The 16,531-nt window shown below is 45.7% G+C and overlaps 1 protein-coding gene across 1 annotated transcript in view; it reads left to right on the forward strand.

The window, feature by feature from the left end:
- Positions 1 to 16,531, forward strand: part of THNSL2 (threonine synthase like 2) — a 385,764-nt gene that overhangs the window by 169,058 nt on the left and 200,175 nt on the right. The window contains exon 4 of the mRNA XM_069632200.1: positions 16,154 to 16,306. Coding sequence (XP_069488301.1) covers positions 16,154 to 16,306 — 153 coding nt within the window. The remainder of the gene's footprint in view (positions 1 to 16,153; positions 16,307 to 16,531) is intronic.

Consider the following 16,531-nt stretch of genomic DNA (forward strand, 5'->3'; position numbering starts at 1 on the left):
CGTCGGATTCAACCCCCCCATCAGGGGCGCAGTCTATGGGTACGGTCCAACATGAGTTGAGATTTATCCAGGTGGGGGAGCAAGGATTGAAAAAGGTCCCCCACGTATTCCGCAAGATTTTGATCCATGATCGAGGATGGAACCCCCCCGAATACGTAGGTTGTTCTGGTGGGCTCTGTTCTGAAGGTCCTCCTGTTTATATTCTAGGATTGCGTTTCTATTGATTAGGGACTGGATAGAGCATTGTACATCCAGGAGTGTCACTGAGTGTTCTTGAGTTAAGTCCTCTCCCTCTCACACTCTCTGTTCCACCTCCATGACCCTCTGCTCCATCTGTTATAATTTAGTAGTGACCTCCCCATACAGGATCTAAACTCAGCTTTAATGTCCAGTATAAAGCGCTGAATGTCCCCCTTGGTTGCCAGCTGACCAGCACTTTCAAAGGACGCTTGAGTTGAGGACTTCGGAGTTTCAGGCTTTTTCCCTTTCTCAGCCGGGAGCAACATAGTAGTGATGGGGGCACCTTTGGAAGATTTAAGAGGTTTGGACATTTTAGCGGGATCTCAGTAGAATTCAATATGCTACTTTCCAGATGTGGCAGATGGGGACAGTTTAAGACTTTTCTTTTTCAGGGTGAGGGGGTGGTCGCCTCTGCCAATCTGTGTGTAGTGGCTTCTCGGAGGCGCAGGCCAAATCCAGCAGACCTTGATATGAGCTTCAGCCCTGGATCACCTATGGCCGTGGATCGCGCTGCTGCTTTTGTTATCAGGTGGCCTCTGGAAGTAAGGAGTCAGCAGCCCCACCAGCCAGTACTCAGTGGCGTGTCAGATGCTGCTAAAGTTCCCCAAGGATTCAATCTTCCTCCCTCTGGTTGTCGGTGGGTGGGGAGAGTGAGGAGGGCCGCTAGAGACCCAGAGTCCCAGTTCAGTGAGCCTTGGTTCGGCAGGAGTACCCCTCTCCCAAGATCCGGGGATGAAACTTAGGTAAATTACTGTGTTTCTTTCAGGGCCGGCTGATCTGGACACTCGGTCGAATTATTCGTGGGTGCTTCCAGCAAGCAAGTGGTGGAGTTTGGGACCTGGAGTCAGGCAGCAGAACTCGAAGTAGTTGAGCCCTTCTTGGTCGCTGTAGTTTATTGGTCCAGCGCAAATGAGGCGCCCGGTCTCTAGGGCAGTTAAATGGTGATGATCCCTGCTGGCTGTCACGTTTAGGGAGCAGGGTCTGCACCTCCGTGTGGCACTAAGAGTCGGGAGCCCCCTTCTGCTCCAGTGGAAGAGTGCAATAAAGCGGCCGTATTATGGCTGCAGGATATAGTCCGGGGCGAGGGCTGAGCAGAATATTATTGGGAGAGGCGTGCCTGCAGCAATCGGCCGCTCACTCGAGTGACAGACTCAAAGGTGTGCAGGAGGGATCGGTCCTGGCCACCTGTAGCATCTGGAGACCGGTGGCCATCCCTCTGTCACGCGGGAAGCCGAGGGATCACTGGCCATGCCCATGATGTCTGACAAATCCTTGGGAAACCCGTGGTTGTAGAAGCAGGACCTGCTGTGAGGAGGTGAGACTTGTTAGGGCTAGAAGCGCTGCTGTACGGGTCTGCTGCTCGCAGAGGGGGCGGGCAGCAGAAGCTGTCTGGCGATCACCGCCTCAGCTGCGCCTCTCGCCCGTGAGCCATAGGCTGCATTCTTACGTGGCGTGGGGCAATGGTGAGCCATCCCCCACGTGTGGGAAGCCAGACAGGACCTCTTCTCTGTTATGGAGGGCAATCAGTTGAGTACGAAACCCTGATCAGATGTAGTTGCCACCCAAGAGCCCTTTGGGTCAGGTCAGATAGGCGTGGGGTTGATGCGTCTCTCCCTCCTCAGTTCACGAAGTCTGCCCGCCATTTTGGAATGCTTCGAAGGAGCTCTAAGAATCGGCTCCGGTCGGGAGAGTGAATGAGCGCCTGAGGCTCAACTCACCACCAGCCACGCAAAAGACATTCCGATCCCGAGTTTTCTTTTCTCTGCCTGATATGAAAACGGGAACTGCAGCTTTTTTGATGCAAGGCGGGCTTCACACAGAGGCCATTAGAGGAGCAGCCTCATTGGTGGCGCTCCAGGCCAAGCCCCTCCAATTTTGGTATTTTTATGATTGATGCAGTGAATTGTGTTTTGGATTGTATATTGAGATGACATTGCTGGCCTTATTGATTGAAGCTTTGGTTTAGTTTGATAACCATAGAGTAGGGTTGAATGTCTTTATATAGTTCAGTTCTAAGTGAATTGAGCAGAAACATGACTTTAATTTTCCTGAGCAGAAAGAATAAGAATGGGCATGGCTTTGTGCCTCTGTCAAAAGGAAATGTGATTTATACCCCATGTGGGGGTGGAAAGGGCTTTTTACTGGATCGAGGCTCTTGATTGCAAATTGATTGTAGATTGATTTGATTACAGACAAGAGACTTGTTATTTACGAAACAAATGTGGTTGAATACTATTGTAGTGAGAAAGCTTGGGCTTTAAAGATGAGTGTTGTTTTGGTCTAGAGGGAATATATCGAGGGATAAACTGCTTCATTCCTGACTCTGAGATGCGTTGATATAGTGAGATGCTAATGAACAACACTGGGTATTGTGATGCATTATGCCTCTCTCCTTGAAGTCCTTCCGTCTCTCCATCTCTATTTATTTTGTGCATTAGGTGCAACAAGGACCTTTTTTGAATGTGTTGCAGAACCAGTGAGTAAGTCGGATGTAAGGGTTGTACACTAATACATGTGGGAATGAGTTGTGGAGGGAAATACACTTTGAGCCTCTGCGAAGGCATCATGAAGTAGACACAGACAAATTAACTCAAGTTTGACCTATAAACTTTTATCAAACCATAAAGAGGGGTGGAAAAAGGGCTAGCTTGCACTATGCTAAGGTGGGATTTCCCTACCTAAAGGAAACTAAGGATAGTCTATGTCAGGAGGTCCAAAGTAAATTTCTGTCTCTGTCCAAAACCTACACTTGCCCTCACATCTATTTGTAAACAATGTGTAGGGATGTCAGTATCAAAAATATAAGTGTTCTAATAACAGTTCAGAGCTTCTTCCAGCTCTTGGTTGTAAAGGGGTTTCCCTTCCCCAAGCTTTATAGTCTTTTAACTTTTCCAAAAGCATGATTATTTGTAATATTTCTGAGCTCTCCTGTTTTGTTTGGCTTTCACCAAGTTCAGCTCCTTAATTTCAGTTCACACATGATTTTCTTTATATTCAATCACAAGCTTCTTTGCAGAGATTTTAAAGGATAGTTCCGGGACTTTTTTTTTATTGTCCCTACGGTTCGGCCATGTGTTTTTAAGCATAACTCGGTAGATCGTAGAAAACTTTCCTATGGACCTTACCCGACTTTTCGTCCATTAACGCACTCGAAATCAGCCGCCATTTTCTGATAATCCTATCATTTCCCCCCATCGCCCTGGCTCACCTGCTTTTGCGGCACTAAATCAAATCCCCCGCCCCTGAACCTGACATCAGCAGACGCGTACCGCCCATTTCCCAACGCCAAAGCACGTTTCGTGTCAACAATCGCTGCGCCTCAGCTAATGAAGTGTCGCCATGGAAATGGCAGGACGCCTCTTTCCTCAATAAGTATAAACACACCGTTTCACAACACACAGCAGCAGATTTTCGATTCCATTACTCTCTCTGTGTTACTTTGAGTATTCTGTGACTCGTTTCTGTGCTCTGGTCAGCTACCTTCGCCGCTTCTAGGCCTTGTGAACACCTGTACCATCTCTGTAAATTATTTTACTTTCTTTACCACACAATGGCTACAATAATGCCGTATATGTACGAGCCTGAGTACACCGAGCAAGAACTACTGGAAAGGCAAGCACGTGAAAACGATGGGGATTCGGACGGCAGTTGGGAGGACCAGTCAACGGATGAAGAGCCTGGACCATGTTGCATGGACGGCGTCTCCACCTGGTGCACGTGCAACCGGTGCGAGCTAATGCCAACTGAGGAGGAGAACTGCTGCTGCCGTGAAAATTCCGGGTGCTTGGCCTACATTTCGGAAGGCGAGCCAAGTCCGCAATGCATCACCGAGCTGCCAGAGTTCAGGGAAGCCTGCCTCTCACGGACCGTGTTGAGGATGATGATGGTGCTTATGCACGAACTTCGCGGCACTGTTCGTCCGCGTAATCCGAGTAACGAGTAAGTATACTCTGGTTTTGATGTCAGTGATGCCACTACTATGTCATGGTCGTCTCCCACATATAAAATTACATCTACATATCATTCGAATGCATGTAAATTGGTTCCATATTGTGCATTTTCTAGATAGAATTTTTTTCAAAGCAGAATGACATTTTTTACCTGAATCGACAGTGATAAGAAAGTTTTGTCATTTTAATACAGTTTGCATCTTTCGTTTTCACAGGTGGTACAGGCTCGTGGCCTATCGTTGCTTCACTTGGTGGCTTCACGGGAGGCTCGGACACCGCGTTCGGAGAGTAATACCTGCCTGTGCGGTATTTGCCATTAGACAACATTTCCCCAGCGACAGTGGACAATACCGCAGATTTTCCCTGGATGTGCTGCAACCGGAACTTTACAATGTGTAATGTTTATTATTTATGTTCAATTGAAATTAAGATCTAAAATAAAACCCAACATATATTTTTACAATGGTTGTTTTGATTTTTTAAATGAATCTAGTGTGTCTCCATTGAATAGTCTTCCTGTGCCTTGTCTTGTCACACCACATGTCTCCGGCCAGCATCCTCCCTCACGCTGGCCGCCCACCTTCAATCCACATAACCGTTGAACCCATATGCAGCAGACATACATATGTTATTTTGCGGGTTGGCATCAAGCCTCCCGGCCTTGCCTCCTCCCCCAAAAATACTTACCACACCACTTTGTTCAAGCGTTGGCAATAAAAGGAAGGCAGTTGGATTTTATTGATACAAAACATGGTTATAGGTAAATAATCAATATGGTTGATCATAATAAATCATCCTTTTGGGCACCGGGTACAGAGATGACCCCCTCTGGCCCGTGCCGCCTTGCCACCACAGGCCAGCCTGCTACTGACTAACTGCCTAGGCATCCAGGGTCTCCAGGGTGAACTGCACCCATATATTCTCCTGGGAGGGTGAGGTATTTATAAACTCACCCCCCTGCCTTCCATATACTAGATCCTGCAGCCTGCCTCTTACATGCAGTTAGATGGCCTCTCCTTGGTGAGGCCCTGCGGCAAACGAGTCTTGTCTGCACGACCACCGCCCCAATCCACCCCCCGCCCTATCAAAGGCAGTTCGCACCGGGGTACTTGTGCTGCCAAGTGGAGCTGTCAGGGAGCGATAAAGGCCAAGAGGTGCCAAAGACCATGTACACTTCAAAGTGGTCTATAGAGCATGGGTTGTTGTTCCCATGTCTACCTCCAGACCCCGTGTCTCCTGCCAAGCATCCCCCCTCACGCTGGACGGCCCCCTGCAATCCACATAAGTGTGTCTCCATTCACGAGTCTTCCTGTGTCTTGTCTGCACGACCACCGCCCCAATCCACCCCCGCCCTATCAAAGGCAGTTCGCACCGGGGTACTTGTGCTGCCAAGTGGAGCTGTCAGGGAGCGATAAAGGCCAAGAGGTGCCAAAGACCATGTACACTTCAAAGTGGTCTATAGAGCATGGGTTGTTGTTCCCATGTCTACCTCCAGACCCCGTGTCTCCTGCCAAGCATCCCCCTTCATGCTGGACGGCCCCCTGCAAACCGCATAATGCCACGATATATACACGTCATTCATTCACAAACACACCCCTGTTTCGAATTCTTTATAACCCACTTCATATTTCTAATGAGAACTTCTTTGCGCTTTGCTAGTCAACCCGTGAAGGTGCTGGTTATCTGCTCTTCGTCTCTGTGAACTTCCGTGACCACTTCGAGGAAACTCGTCAGTTTGCAACCTGTGAACTGCTCCCTGTTCTACGACAAGAAACTACTCTGATCCCTGCATCTAACTGTTTGTTCGTCAAGGTAAGGCCATGTACCATAATCATTTTGCGTCCAATTTCTTTTCGTTCAAGACAGTACATGCAAGGAACTAGTCACATGTTCTGAGTTTACATTGGTATTCATAGAGAATTGTTGATCTTTACTTTTCAGAACTTTCCACAATGCCTGCCTGTTCCATTGGCGGTTGCCCTTCGAAGACCCATAATAAATCTGAAGGTACTATAATGCATGTTTTCTCTAAGACAATAGATCAGATAAGAGAATGGGTCCGATATTGCGGATATCCACCGTCTGAGCTTGAAAGTAGAGTCCTAGAAGTCTTTGCGGACAAGAGGGATGATCGATACCGCATCTGCAGCAGGCACTTTAGCTCAGACATGTACTCCACATCATTGCTAATAAAGAAGAACACACCGCGAGCGAGGCGAAAATTGCTCTCAACCGCTATTCCCACTCTATTCGTCCACATCCCTCCACTGGTGAGTCAAGTTTACGTATTTATCTCTCGGCCTTGCGGTAGTGTGTAGCATTAGCTAACAATAATTTCCCCATTTATGTATCCACTCAATATGAAGGCGGAAGATTCTCCATCCGTGTCGTTATTTCAGTCATCAGCCACTTCAAGTGCCTATCGGGTAATCTTACTTAGCTATTCTGCCACTCACTTGTTTTAGGCATGTAAATCAATAGTTTTAATTTATCGTGTAATTATTTTACCTAATGGTACACCCTTGTACTCGTCCTCTAGTCTTTGTTTTCAGTTATAATTATTGTTATCCAAAATAATGCAAATACTGTCTTTCAGGGAGATGCTGAGGAGTCCAACGTATTGACGACAACCGTTGATGTCACTCAGATGCTCGAGGTACGTTTCCGGACAGTTCCATCGATGGAGATCATCAGATCTTGCATTCTTGTAGCGTGATTGTTACACACAATGTTTCTTTCGTTTTTAGCCATTGATATGTCCTTCTGTCGTCACCCTCCTATGTGTCTTCTTTTTTCAATATTGTGTTCATTACTAATGAAAGTCCTATGTTTCAGGGAGTCGATGGAGCATTAGTCCAAGAAGAAGGGGGAGCATGCAGTTACGGGTCGGCGCAACAGCTTGCAGAAGTGTGCACCTCAGTTACATCGTCCCTTGATGTTCTTATGCATTTCGAGGTATGGATACTGACAGTTCGATCAAGCGAAATCATATGACGTGATTACATCCGCTATACTTCCTTCTTTATTAACGCAAGTACTATGTTTCAGGGAGATGACGGAGCTTCTTCTACAAGAACATCACCCCTAGTAGTTGATGCAGATCTCTGGGTGGTGACACTTCCAACGATCGAGCAAATCGAATCATATTTACATATCCATTATTTATTTTAGACAGGTCTATTTAGATGAGCCGTTGACGCCTGCACAAAGTTTATGTTCTTTTTAACAAAATAGAAAACCATACTAATGCAATTACTGTGTTTCAGGGAGTTACTGAAGCATCATCTTCAATAATATCATCAATGGAAGTCTATGAGGAGCCCGAGGTATGGATCTTGACAGTTCCATCTAACTAGATCAACAATGCGTGAATAATTGTCGTTTGAATGTTCTACACAAAGCGTTCATTCGTGTTTTGCTATTGAGATGTACGTGGGTATTGGTCCCCAAGTACATTTTGTGTTTTCGATATTATTATACATACTAATGAAAGTTCTATGTTTCAGGGAGTCGATGGAGCGTCAGTGCGTGATGGATGTGCTTATCATGAAAATATAGTCGTTGCAGCACAAGAGGAAGTGGAGACATGCACACACGAGTCGGAGCAACAGCGCCTTGATGTTGAAGTTCGAGGCAAGAAAGTTTCAAAGAAAAGAAAGCAAAAGAAGGTTAGTGTCCTGGTCACTATATTATGTTGTTTTTCACTGTTAATAGTTCAATACTGTAAGTTGTGTTTAAACTGAACATCCCTTTTCCAATCTGTCCTCTAGTTGCGAGTGGGTGTACGAACTAGATCTACACAGACAGTGAAGCGAACGAGAGATGTTGCTTGTCAAACCTTTTGGCAGGGACTTGAGACTGGAGATGCATCGTGCCAATGGGAAGAATATGAAGTGATTGACAACGTAGCTATACCACCACCAGCCATTGATAGTGAATGTCCTCCTGGTAGTTCGGATACAGTCAGAGATCAATTCACAGAATCCACACCCGCAACAACTAAGACCGGGAGAAAGTTGAAGAAATTGTTTTATTCACCCATCGCCGGAGAAAGAACAGATGTTGCAATGGAAGAGAATGAAGTGGACGACAATGAAACACCATCAATATCACTGAACATAGCGGAAGACGATATCAGAGATTCTACCTTTCATGTGAGTGACATGTCCTCAACGTTACAGGCCGAACCAGCTGGGATGCAGAGTGACAGTATAAGGAAAGAGGCCAAATTCATTGTATTCGATAGTTGTTTGATTGATATTATTATTCGGATGAAATGTGGGCATTCGGTTGGTGGGGAAGTATGTGGGGAGCCATTGATTAATGTGACTCGTGCAATTCGAGGCACTAACCTTAAAATACATGCCACCTGTACAAAATATCATCCTTTCTCATGGTCTGCACAACCCATGCTGGGGCAACTGCCAGCAGGCAATCTACTTTGTGCAGCGGCTGCACTTTTTAGTGGTTCAAGTTTTAAAAAGTTAGAGTCTTTCTTTCAGTTTGTGGGAATCCATTTCATTGCGAAAACTCAGTTCTACAAATACCAAACCGATTATCTATTTCCAGCCATTAGCGAAGCTTGGAGAATGGAAAAAATGTCTATTGATAGTACATTCGCGGGCAAACGGTTCAGGCTAGCCGGTGATGGACAGTGCGACAGCCCAGGATTTTCAGCCAAGTACTGCACCTACCACTTTCAGGACATGGAAAGTAAGAAAATTGTGAGTTCGGTGGTCGTGCAGGTGTCACAAAGTACATCCTCAGTGGCCATGGAGAAAGTTGGCTTTGTAGCATCATTGCAAGAACTACAATCGCGGGGAATGGTGATCGACCTGATAGCCACGGACAGACACGTTTCAATTGCCAAGACAATGAGAGAAGAGTACAAAAATATAAATCGCCAATTTGACGTTTGGCATCTTCCAAAAACAATCAATAAAAAAATGTCGGCTGCAGGTAAAAAAAAAGATATGCAAGGTATTTCACAGTGGTCCAAGTCAATCAGCAACCATCTTTGGTGGAGCTCAAAAACATGTGGAGGGTCGTTGGAAATTCTACTGGAAAAATGGCGGTCAGTAATGCTACACTGTAGCAACGTTCACCGCTGGAACACAAACCAACATTTCCACAATTGTGAACATGGCCATTTGTCCACAGAGGAGGCACGGAAGAAGAAGTGATTGATTCCTTCATCACCCACTCACAAAGCCATTGAAAAGATTGTATTTGATAAAACTATAACAAGAGATTTGAGGGGACTCACGGAATTCTGCCACACAGGAGATTTGGAGGTGTTCCACAATATGTGCCTAAAGTACAGGCCAAAACGATTGCATTTTGGCATGGACGGCATGATAAATCGGACTCTTCTAGCGGTCTTGGCACATAACCATAATGTTGGCCGTCAACAAAGTAGAACGACCGGAACTTTAGGGACGCTTCGCTACAATAAGGCCTTCACTAAAAGAAGTAAACAATGGGTTATCAAACCAGTGTTTGAGGATATGCAATATGACTTTATTGAGAGACTTATTGTTGATGTCCTAGATAGGCACATACATGGAGTTGTGAACGAACCTGTGCAGGGGACAACTGCATTGCCACCCAACATTGCCTCTGTTCCATGTCCACCTAAAGAAGAGCTCATTGAGAAATACACATCACGGTTTAAATGATTGTAATTTGATTGTCTGTTCTCTCGAGTCGCCTCATGTCGCAGGCCCATTGAATATGTGTATCTATGTAATGTGTAAATAAAAGTGATTGCTCAGTGTACATGCAATGTGTCTCTCCACCGTTGCCCCTCCCTTCACCGTGCAGTTATGCGAACCACCCGGGTGTCACCTGTGACTTTGCTCTGGAGTCTCCTCATGTTGCAGGCCCATTGAATATGTGTAACTATGTATTGTGTAAATAAAAGTGATTGCTCAATGTACATGCAATGTGTCTATCCAACCTTGTTCATTTGCGTATTAAATTAAACCAAACAGTAATATAAATCATTTTTCAAAAAATATAGAATGTCTCCGTATTTATGGTTCTCTGGGGCTGCAAATGCACGCAGACAAAATGCAAAGATGGAGTGTAAATTTCAAGTCCTGTGAGATGGCCTTACACTGAATGTAGCTAACTAGGAATGTGTGCTCGTTCAGAGTGAAGGTCAGCTGCTTTGATTTTTTGCTCGGGTGCCGGAATGGCCCACGACTCAGTATAAGGTTCTATTGTTATTTGACCTTGACAGGCCGGGACCATCCCGAAAGACTTCTTTTTGGGGGTGTGGGGCAATAACGTAAGAAACGATAATGAATATAATTTCAGAAACGAAAGCCATTTAATGTTCGTTCATGATAAGAAATAACGTCGGCATAGAAGGAGTGGTATTTCGGGGCTGCCCTACACAATGGAAAATGCAAATATAATGTAAGTAACTCTTTAGATGAGTTTATACCGCAATTTAATTACTATACAGTAGCTTTAAAGACGGGTTAAGTTGTACTTGTTCGTTCTATGTGGCATATTGTTTTGTACCGCGCACTATCTTGAGGAGAACCATCTCCTTTTACGGAAGCACCTCAAAACCTTCCTCTTTGCTTCTGCTTTCTCTCTCCCTCTCCCCTGCTACAACTGGTCCACTGTCTGCGACCTCAGTCCTGGGCCCTTCCACTCTCCACCTGCACTGTTTTCCTGTCAACCCCTGCAATGGGGGACTGTCTCAGTATCCTACAGCCCCCCCTTGACGTATAATACCCAGTTGCACTGTCCTAGCTATGAAATAATTTCCCGACCTAATATATAAAATAAATAATTTTAATAAAGATCTGATGGTGAGACTAATTTCATTTTTTATGTTTTTAAAACAGGTACATCCTTCATTATTGTATGTGTCACGACTACCAGACACCGGCGGATGGCTTTTTTAACCGCCAGCTGCTTCTCCGCGTGAACAACGTTACCACCCTGACCATTTTATGGGACGATCGCCAAGTACAAGTATGCCCTTACGCGGTACTAACGGCTAGATGCAACATACAGACCGTTGTGGTGGCCTAGTGCCTCGTTGTTGGAACAGCCATGCGATTATCAGTGCGACCGAAGAGCTTATTTTATCGTAAACCAACACCCTGTGTACTGCACACGAACATCGCTTGCCTCAAGACGAACTATTTTGGATCGAGAGCAAATAAAAATGCAAATCGCTGAATATTCTCAAAACATTTGATGTCAAATAAATGTACTTTGCCAAATGTACAATCTTGCCGTTTGCTTTTAAACCACAGTTTCATATTCCGAATTGTGGCGCTGTATTGTGAGATGATCTAAAACCCTGTGTACAGCAAAGGAACATCGCGTGCCTCAAAACAAACTTTTTGGAACGTGAGCAAATAAAAATGAAAATCGCTGAATATTCTCAAAACATTTGATGTCAAATAAATGTACTTTACCAAATTTACAATCTTGCGGTTTAATTTAAAAGTACAGTTTCATATTCCCAATTGTGGCGCGCTGTGTTGTGTGAGCTCATCTGTGTTGATTTCCGGGTTCTGTGTGGAGTCGCGTAGAAGACGCATGGGCGCGTTTGCCTACGCAGCTCAGTCACGTCACGGATAGAGGCGGGGAATATGAATGTTTTGATAAAGTCTGTTTCAGGGGCGGGGGATTTGATTTAGTGCCGCAAAAGCAGGTGAGCCAGGGCGATGGGGGGAAATGATAGGATTATCAGAAAATGGCGGCTGATTTCGAGTGCGTTAATGGACGAAAAATCGGGTAAGGTCCATAGGAAAGTTTTCTACGATCTACCGAGTTATGCTTAAAAACACATGGCCGAACCGTAGGGACAATAAAAAAAAAGTCCTGGAACTATCCTTTAAGTGGCTTTTCCACAGGTGGGTGTACTCGGTCTAGGCGCAGTTGTCGGACCACACGGCTCCCCCATTATAGGTTATGCAACCGACACACCTACTTGCTTCTGTTAAGATGGATTTCTGAACTCGGACCTGGAGGGGCAGAGGTTCAGAAGGCCAGCCTAGTTTCTTGGAACAGGGTAACCTCTAGAAAAAGCCAGACCAATCAGGGTAGCGATGGCGGCGGTCAAGACTAAGTCTCAAGAGGGGTGAGGGTGACGGAAAGACCTCAATGAGCACCCAAAGCAAGGACACTTCCAAATTACTCCAGACAGGTGTTATATTAAAAATATAGACACATTTATTACAAGGCCTTTGTAACATCGACCATAGCAAAAAATCACAATAATACTAAAGTAAACCAACACATCACTATCAATACAATATATATACAAGACCGCGGGGTCTAAGGAGTTAGGAGCACGTAATATGTAGACCACCCAGATGGGGAGGAAAACAGGCAGGGCAAGTAATCATTAGACCCAGTTCGACATCATACATCTAACTAGGAGGAAGTCCGAGCCCTACGAAGAGAGGAGCCTTATGCTCAAAAGTACCTGCACATGCTGGTGCCATGGACAAAAGAGGGCCTCTTTAAGGATATCAGGCAGTTCAGGAAGGTGAATGAAGCGATGCAGAACAAGTCCCCGCTACTCAAGCAAGGCCTCCACTTGTGGGCAGAGGCAGAGTGAGAGTGCGGGATAGAGTCGCTATTTCGCAACAGCGGTAGAAAAGAAACGGGCTCCTGCGCGAGGGGCCACCGGTTGGGGTATGGACTACTCGCCGGTCCCCGACGCAGGCAGACCCAGACTTCTCCAGTTCAGTTCACGTTGCTGGCAGGTTCAGCTGCGATGATCAGGACGTCTCGACACCGTGTAGATTCTGCGTAGCAGGATGCAGGGTCGAGGTTGTCCCAAATGCAGCGGACGTGCACAGGTTGTTACCACAGCAGGGCAACACGGCAATGCGTTTACTCTGGTCCCGGCGCACCCGTCTCACTTCAGACCTGGGAATGCCAAGTGTACGAATTCGGTGTGAGGGTGCCGTGGACGCAGAGCAAGCAGTAAACCAAGTTTCGAGGGCTTCCCCGAAACGGCGGCGGTGACAGAGCAAAGCGTCCTGCTAAGCTGGTCAGCCCACTGGTTGGCCCAGGGACACTTCCAAAGAGGCTTACTTGCAGGGTTTGATGAAGGTGCTGGGAATAGCGGATCCCACTATTCCAATGGGTCGAAGCGCCTTCGCAGACCTTCTAGGACGATCAGATTCAGAGGGGTCTCGCAGGACGACAGCAGTTCAGGTCGCCAAACCTTCAGCGGGTCATCAGTGCTTCCTTGACTCAGCTTCTTATTGCAGGATACTTGGCTCCTTATCGCTCGTTCGGTCTGAACTCAGGAGATCGACATGGTAGTGGTGTTTCCAGCCTCCTCTTATCCAAAGTTCCCTTTGCGCCAAAACGGAGAAGACCCAATGGGAGATCTGCTCACAAACACTCACACCATATGTGGACCTATCACGGACCATGGTGGTCCGAGGCATTCAGGACACTCTAGACGTTCTGGCACTCAGGTGTGTATTGGGAACAGACATCCCAGCCCACATTCTGGAGGCACACACAAGGCATGCAGAAGCCCGCAAAAGCGTTTGTATTTCGCAGGGAAGTGCATGACCAAATAAGGACTGCCCCGGGTCGGCTCGACCTGGGGGAAGGTGAAGGGGCAAGACGGTCAGCGGACAGAACAAAGAACCTCGTGGCATGGCCATTTTGGGAGCCAGGCCACCTATTCGTGCCAAACGCGGTAAGCACGGATACATGGCGAAAAAGGGTTCAAAACACAAGAGAAACGATGGCTGCCACCAGTCCCATCCGTGACACACTTGCACAGTTCATAATAAGTCCATCGAGAGTTTCTAGGGCCTTTGGAATGACTAGAGACACAAGAGTGCAGTAATGTAAGTTACGGTGCACTCTTGTTTCATGTTGCACAAAAGCTGCAACATGTGGAAAGGACTAAAGGAAACAAAGTCTCCCAGTACTGACTGTCATAAGGGCATGTCAGTTTCCCCATAAGAATTGAGCGAAAGCCCAGAGGACTGCTGCGGAAGGCTGCGCTTCTCTGGCAAAGTCTAGATCAGGGTGTAAAACAACAGCAAAATTTTGGGGGTTGCCACATGGAGGGAAAATGACATACAATTATTAAATCTTTCCTAACAGCTTCTCTTTCATATGCATGTTGCCATTTGCTCAGCTCTACAGAGAGAGAGAGAGAGAGAATAAACAAAGGATGTATTGCTTTGGTTTGACTCTTCCCCATCCCAGTATCTAACTGGTATCTCTTGGGGGATGTTTTAATGGAAAAATAGGGAAGGAACTGGTAATAGCCGATAAAGGCTTGGGAGATGTTGGACTGCTTATGAAAGGGAAATGGAGAATACTGCGTCTAACCCAGGGGTGTCTTGCCTCCACTCCCCAATTCCCCTCCACCCAGGTAGTCCTCCCTCGCATGTCCAACCCCAGGATCAGGATCCATTAGTGATGGCCTTTACCTGGAGGAGGATATCTGGGGAAAAGAAGTGAGGACGCCTTGAGATGCCTCACACCCCCAAACCCAATTATAAATCACTGTAGCAAGAGCACATATCGGAATTGAATATAAAATGAGAGAAGACGTTCTCTGGGTTCTAAATCAGTGACCGATGGCTTTCCTGTTGCATAGCAAAGCGCTAGATCTTACTCTTAACTAAACTAGGAGGCGAGGGGGGAAGACCCCCTTTAAGTTCAGAGCTCTGGCTGACCAGGGTGACCCCAAGACGGGATACGCGACAAGAGGAGCATGTTCCAGGACCTATAATTACATTTATTTTCTATTTCTTCTTAATCACAGAAACATATTATTAGTTTTATTCCGAGCAAGACCTTCCCCAAGAATTGAAGTCGATTAAGAGACAACATGGTGTGTTTTCTGAGCAAAATAGTCTATTGAAAATATGATTTTCTGATGGAAAGTTACCCTTCCAAGATGCCTATTCTGATACACTAATATGCTACTCTTTTGAAATTGTGGACTTGTAGCGGAAGCAGGGCATATAGCACCAATGAGGGATCCTGGCTGCTTTGTATAAAATCAAGTAACATTTTCAGAACTGAAATATTGCTAACGCTCTTTAAGTTCTTGATACTTAATAGGTATGTCTGGGATGACATGGCACGCATTTCCTTTTTCACAACATTCACCCAATCATTAACGTGTTTCTAATTATGAACCATATATACTAATTCAATCAGCCTCATGATTTTAACGTGGGGATTAAATGGCTGCGGCATTTGGTACTCCTTTGGATTCCAGAGCTGTCCTGCTTCTTGTTTCCGTGGGATTATGGTCCCTTTCTCATATAAGTGGGGCTTTACTGGGTTTGGGAGTTTTAGAGTTGTGAGTATGCCTCATCTTCAATGCACAGAGTGCCATAGAGAATGATATGTCTAGGCTTCACACATACATGCATAGATCAACCCTGCATTGCGTTACTGGTAGCACAGTGGGCAGTGATGTTGGATAACACTGGCTGCCAGTTGCTACGAGGCTTTACTTCACGACACTCTGTATTTACCAGAACATATCACACTACAGGTCCACTCTGTCTTTGGTCTATCAAGTACCATCATATTGCTATTAAACCATGGCTAATTTACACATTAGTCCTCTTATGCATCTTGGATACACTAAGGCCAGCCTGTTAATTGGTGTCTAGAGCAAAGAAACTGGTGACCAACAAGCACTCTACAAAAAACATATAATGTCCATAGAAGTATTGCAATTGACTATCACTCGTATATGCTGTCCTGATCCCAAAGTTAAAGTGAAAGGGTGAAAAGGAGTTCCCTAACAAGTCATTGATCTGCAATACACATCGGTAGAGGGAAAGCAGCATTAAGGATTTTGTTTTCTTTTTGCAAGCATTTCTGTGTACATGTCTCAGATATGTTAAGCCTCTGAAGCATTTACGTAATTTCAAGTATTTTGGGAAATTCAACATTTGCATATTCATGTATAATTTAAACAGGAACCTCGGGGGACACCGGCAGCTCTGCTATTGAAAGCGTCCGAGGGGTCCAAGATATAGACATCATTGTTCTGCTGCCAAGAGGTCGCTGCACTCCCGTTCAGGAACTCCAGATGACGACTGTTATTGAAGAGAACGTCCATGTTTTTTCTGGTTTGTATATGGTTTTTGTTATCTTTTCTAGTCATTATAATACCTGACAGCCTGCAATATCTGTATAAAATCTGGTACATGGTGTTGTGACATTACCCTTCACCTGTGATAAGAAAATGACATTTGAAAAGATGCAGACACATGAAGTACATTTTCTTGTTTTATGGAGAGCTGCATATACACCCACTGGCTTCTTCAGAGTCAGCTTTCTTTCTGTTACTCTGC

This window comes from Ambystoma mexicanum, chromosome 6q, assembly GCF_040938575.1.
Source record: "Ambystoma mexicanum isolate Mex_15411 chromosome 6q, UKY_AmexF1_1, whole genome shotgun sequence".
Lineage (NCBI taxonomy): Eukaryota > Metazoa > Chordata > Amphibia > Caudata > Ambystomatidae > Ambystoma > Ambystoma mexicanum.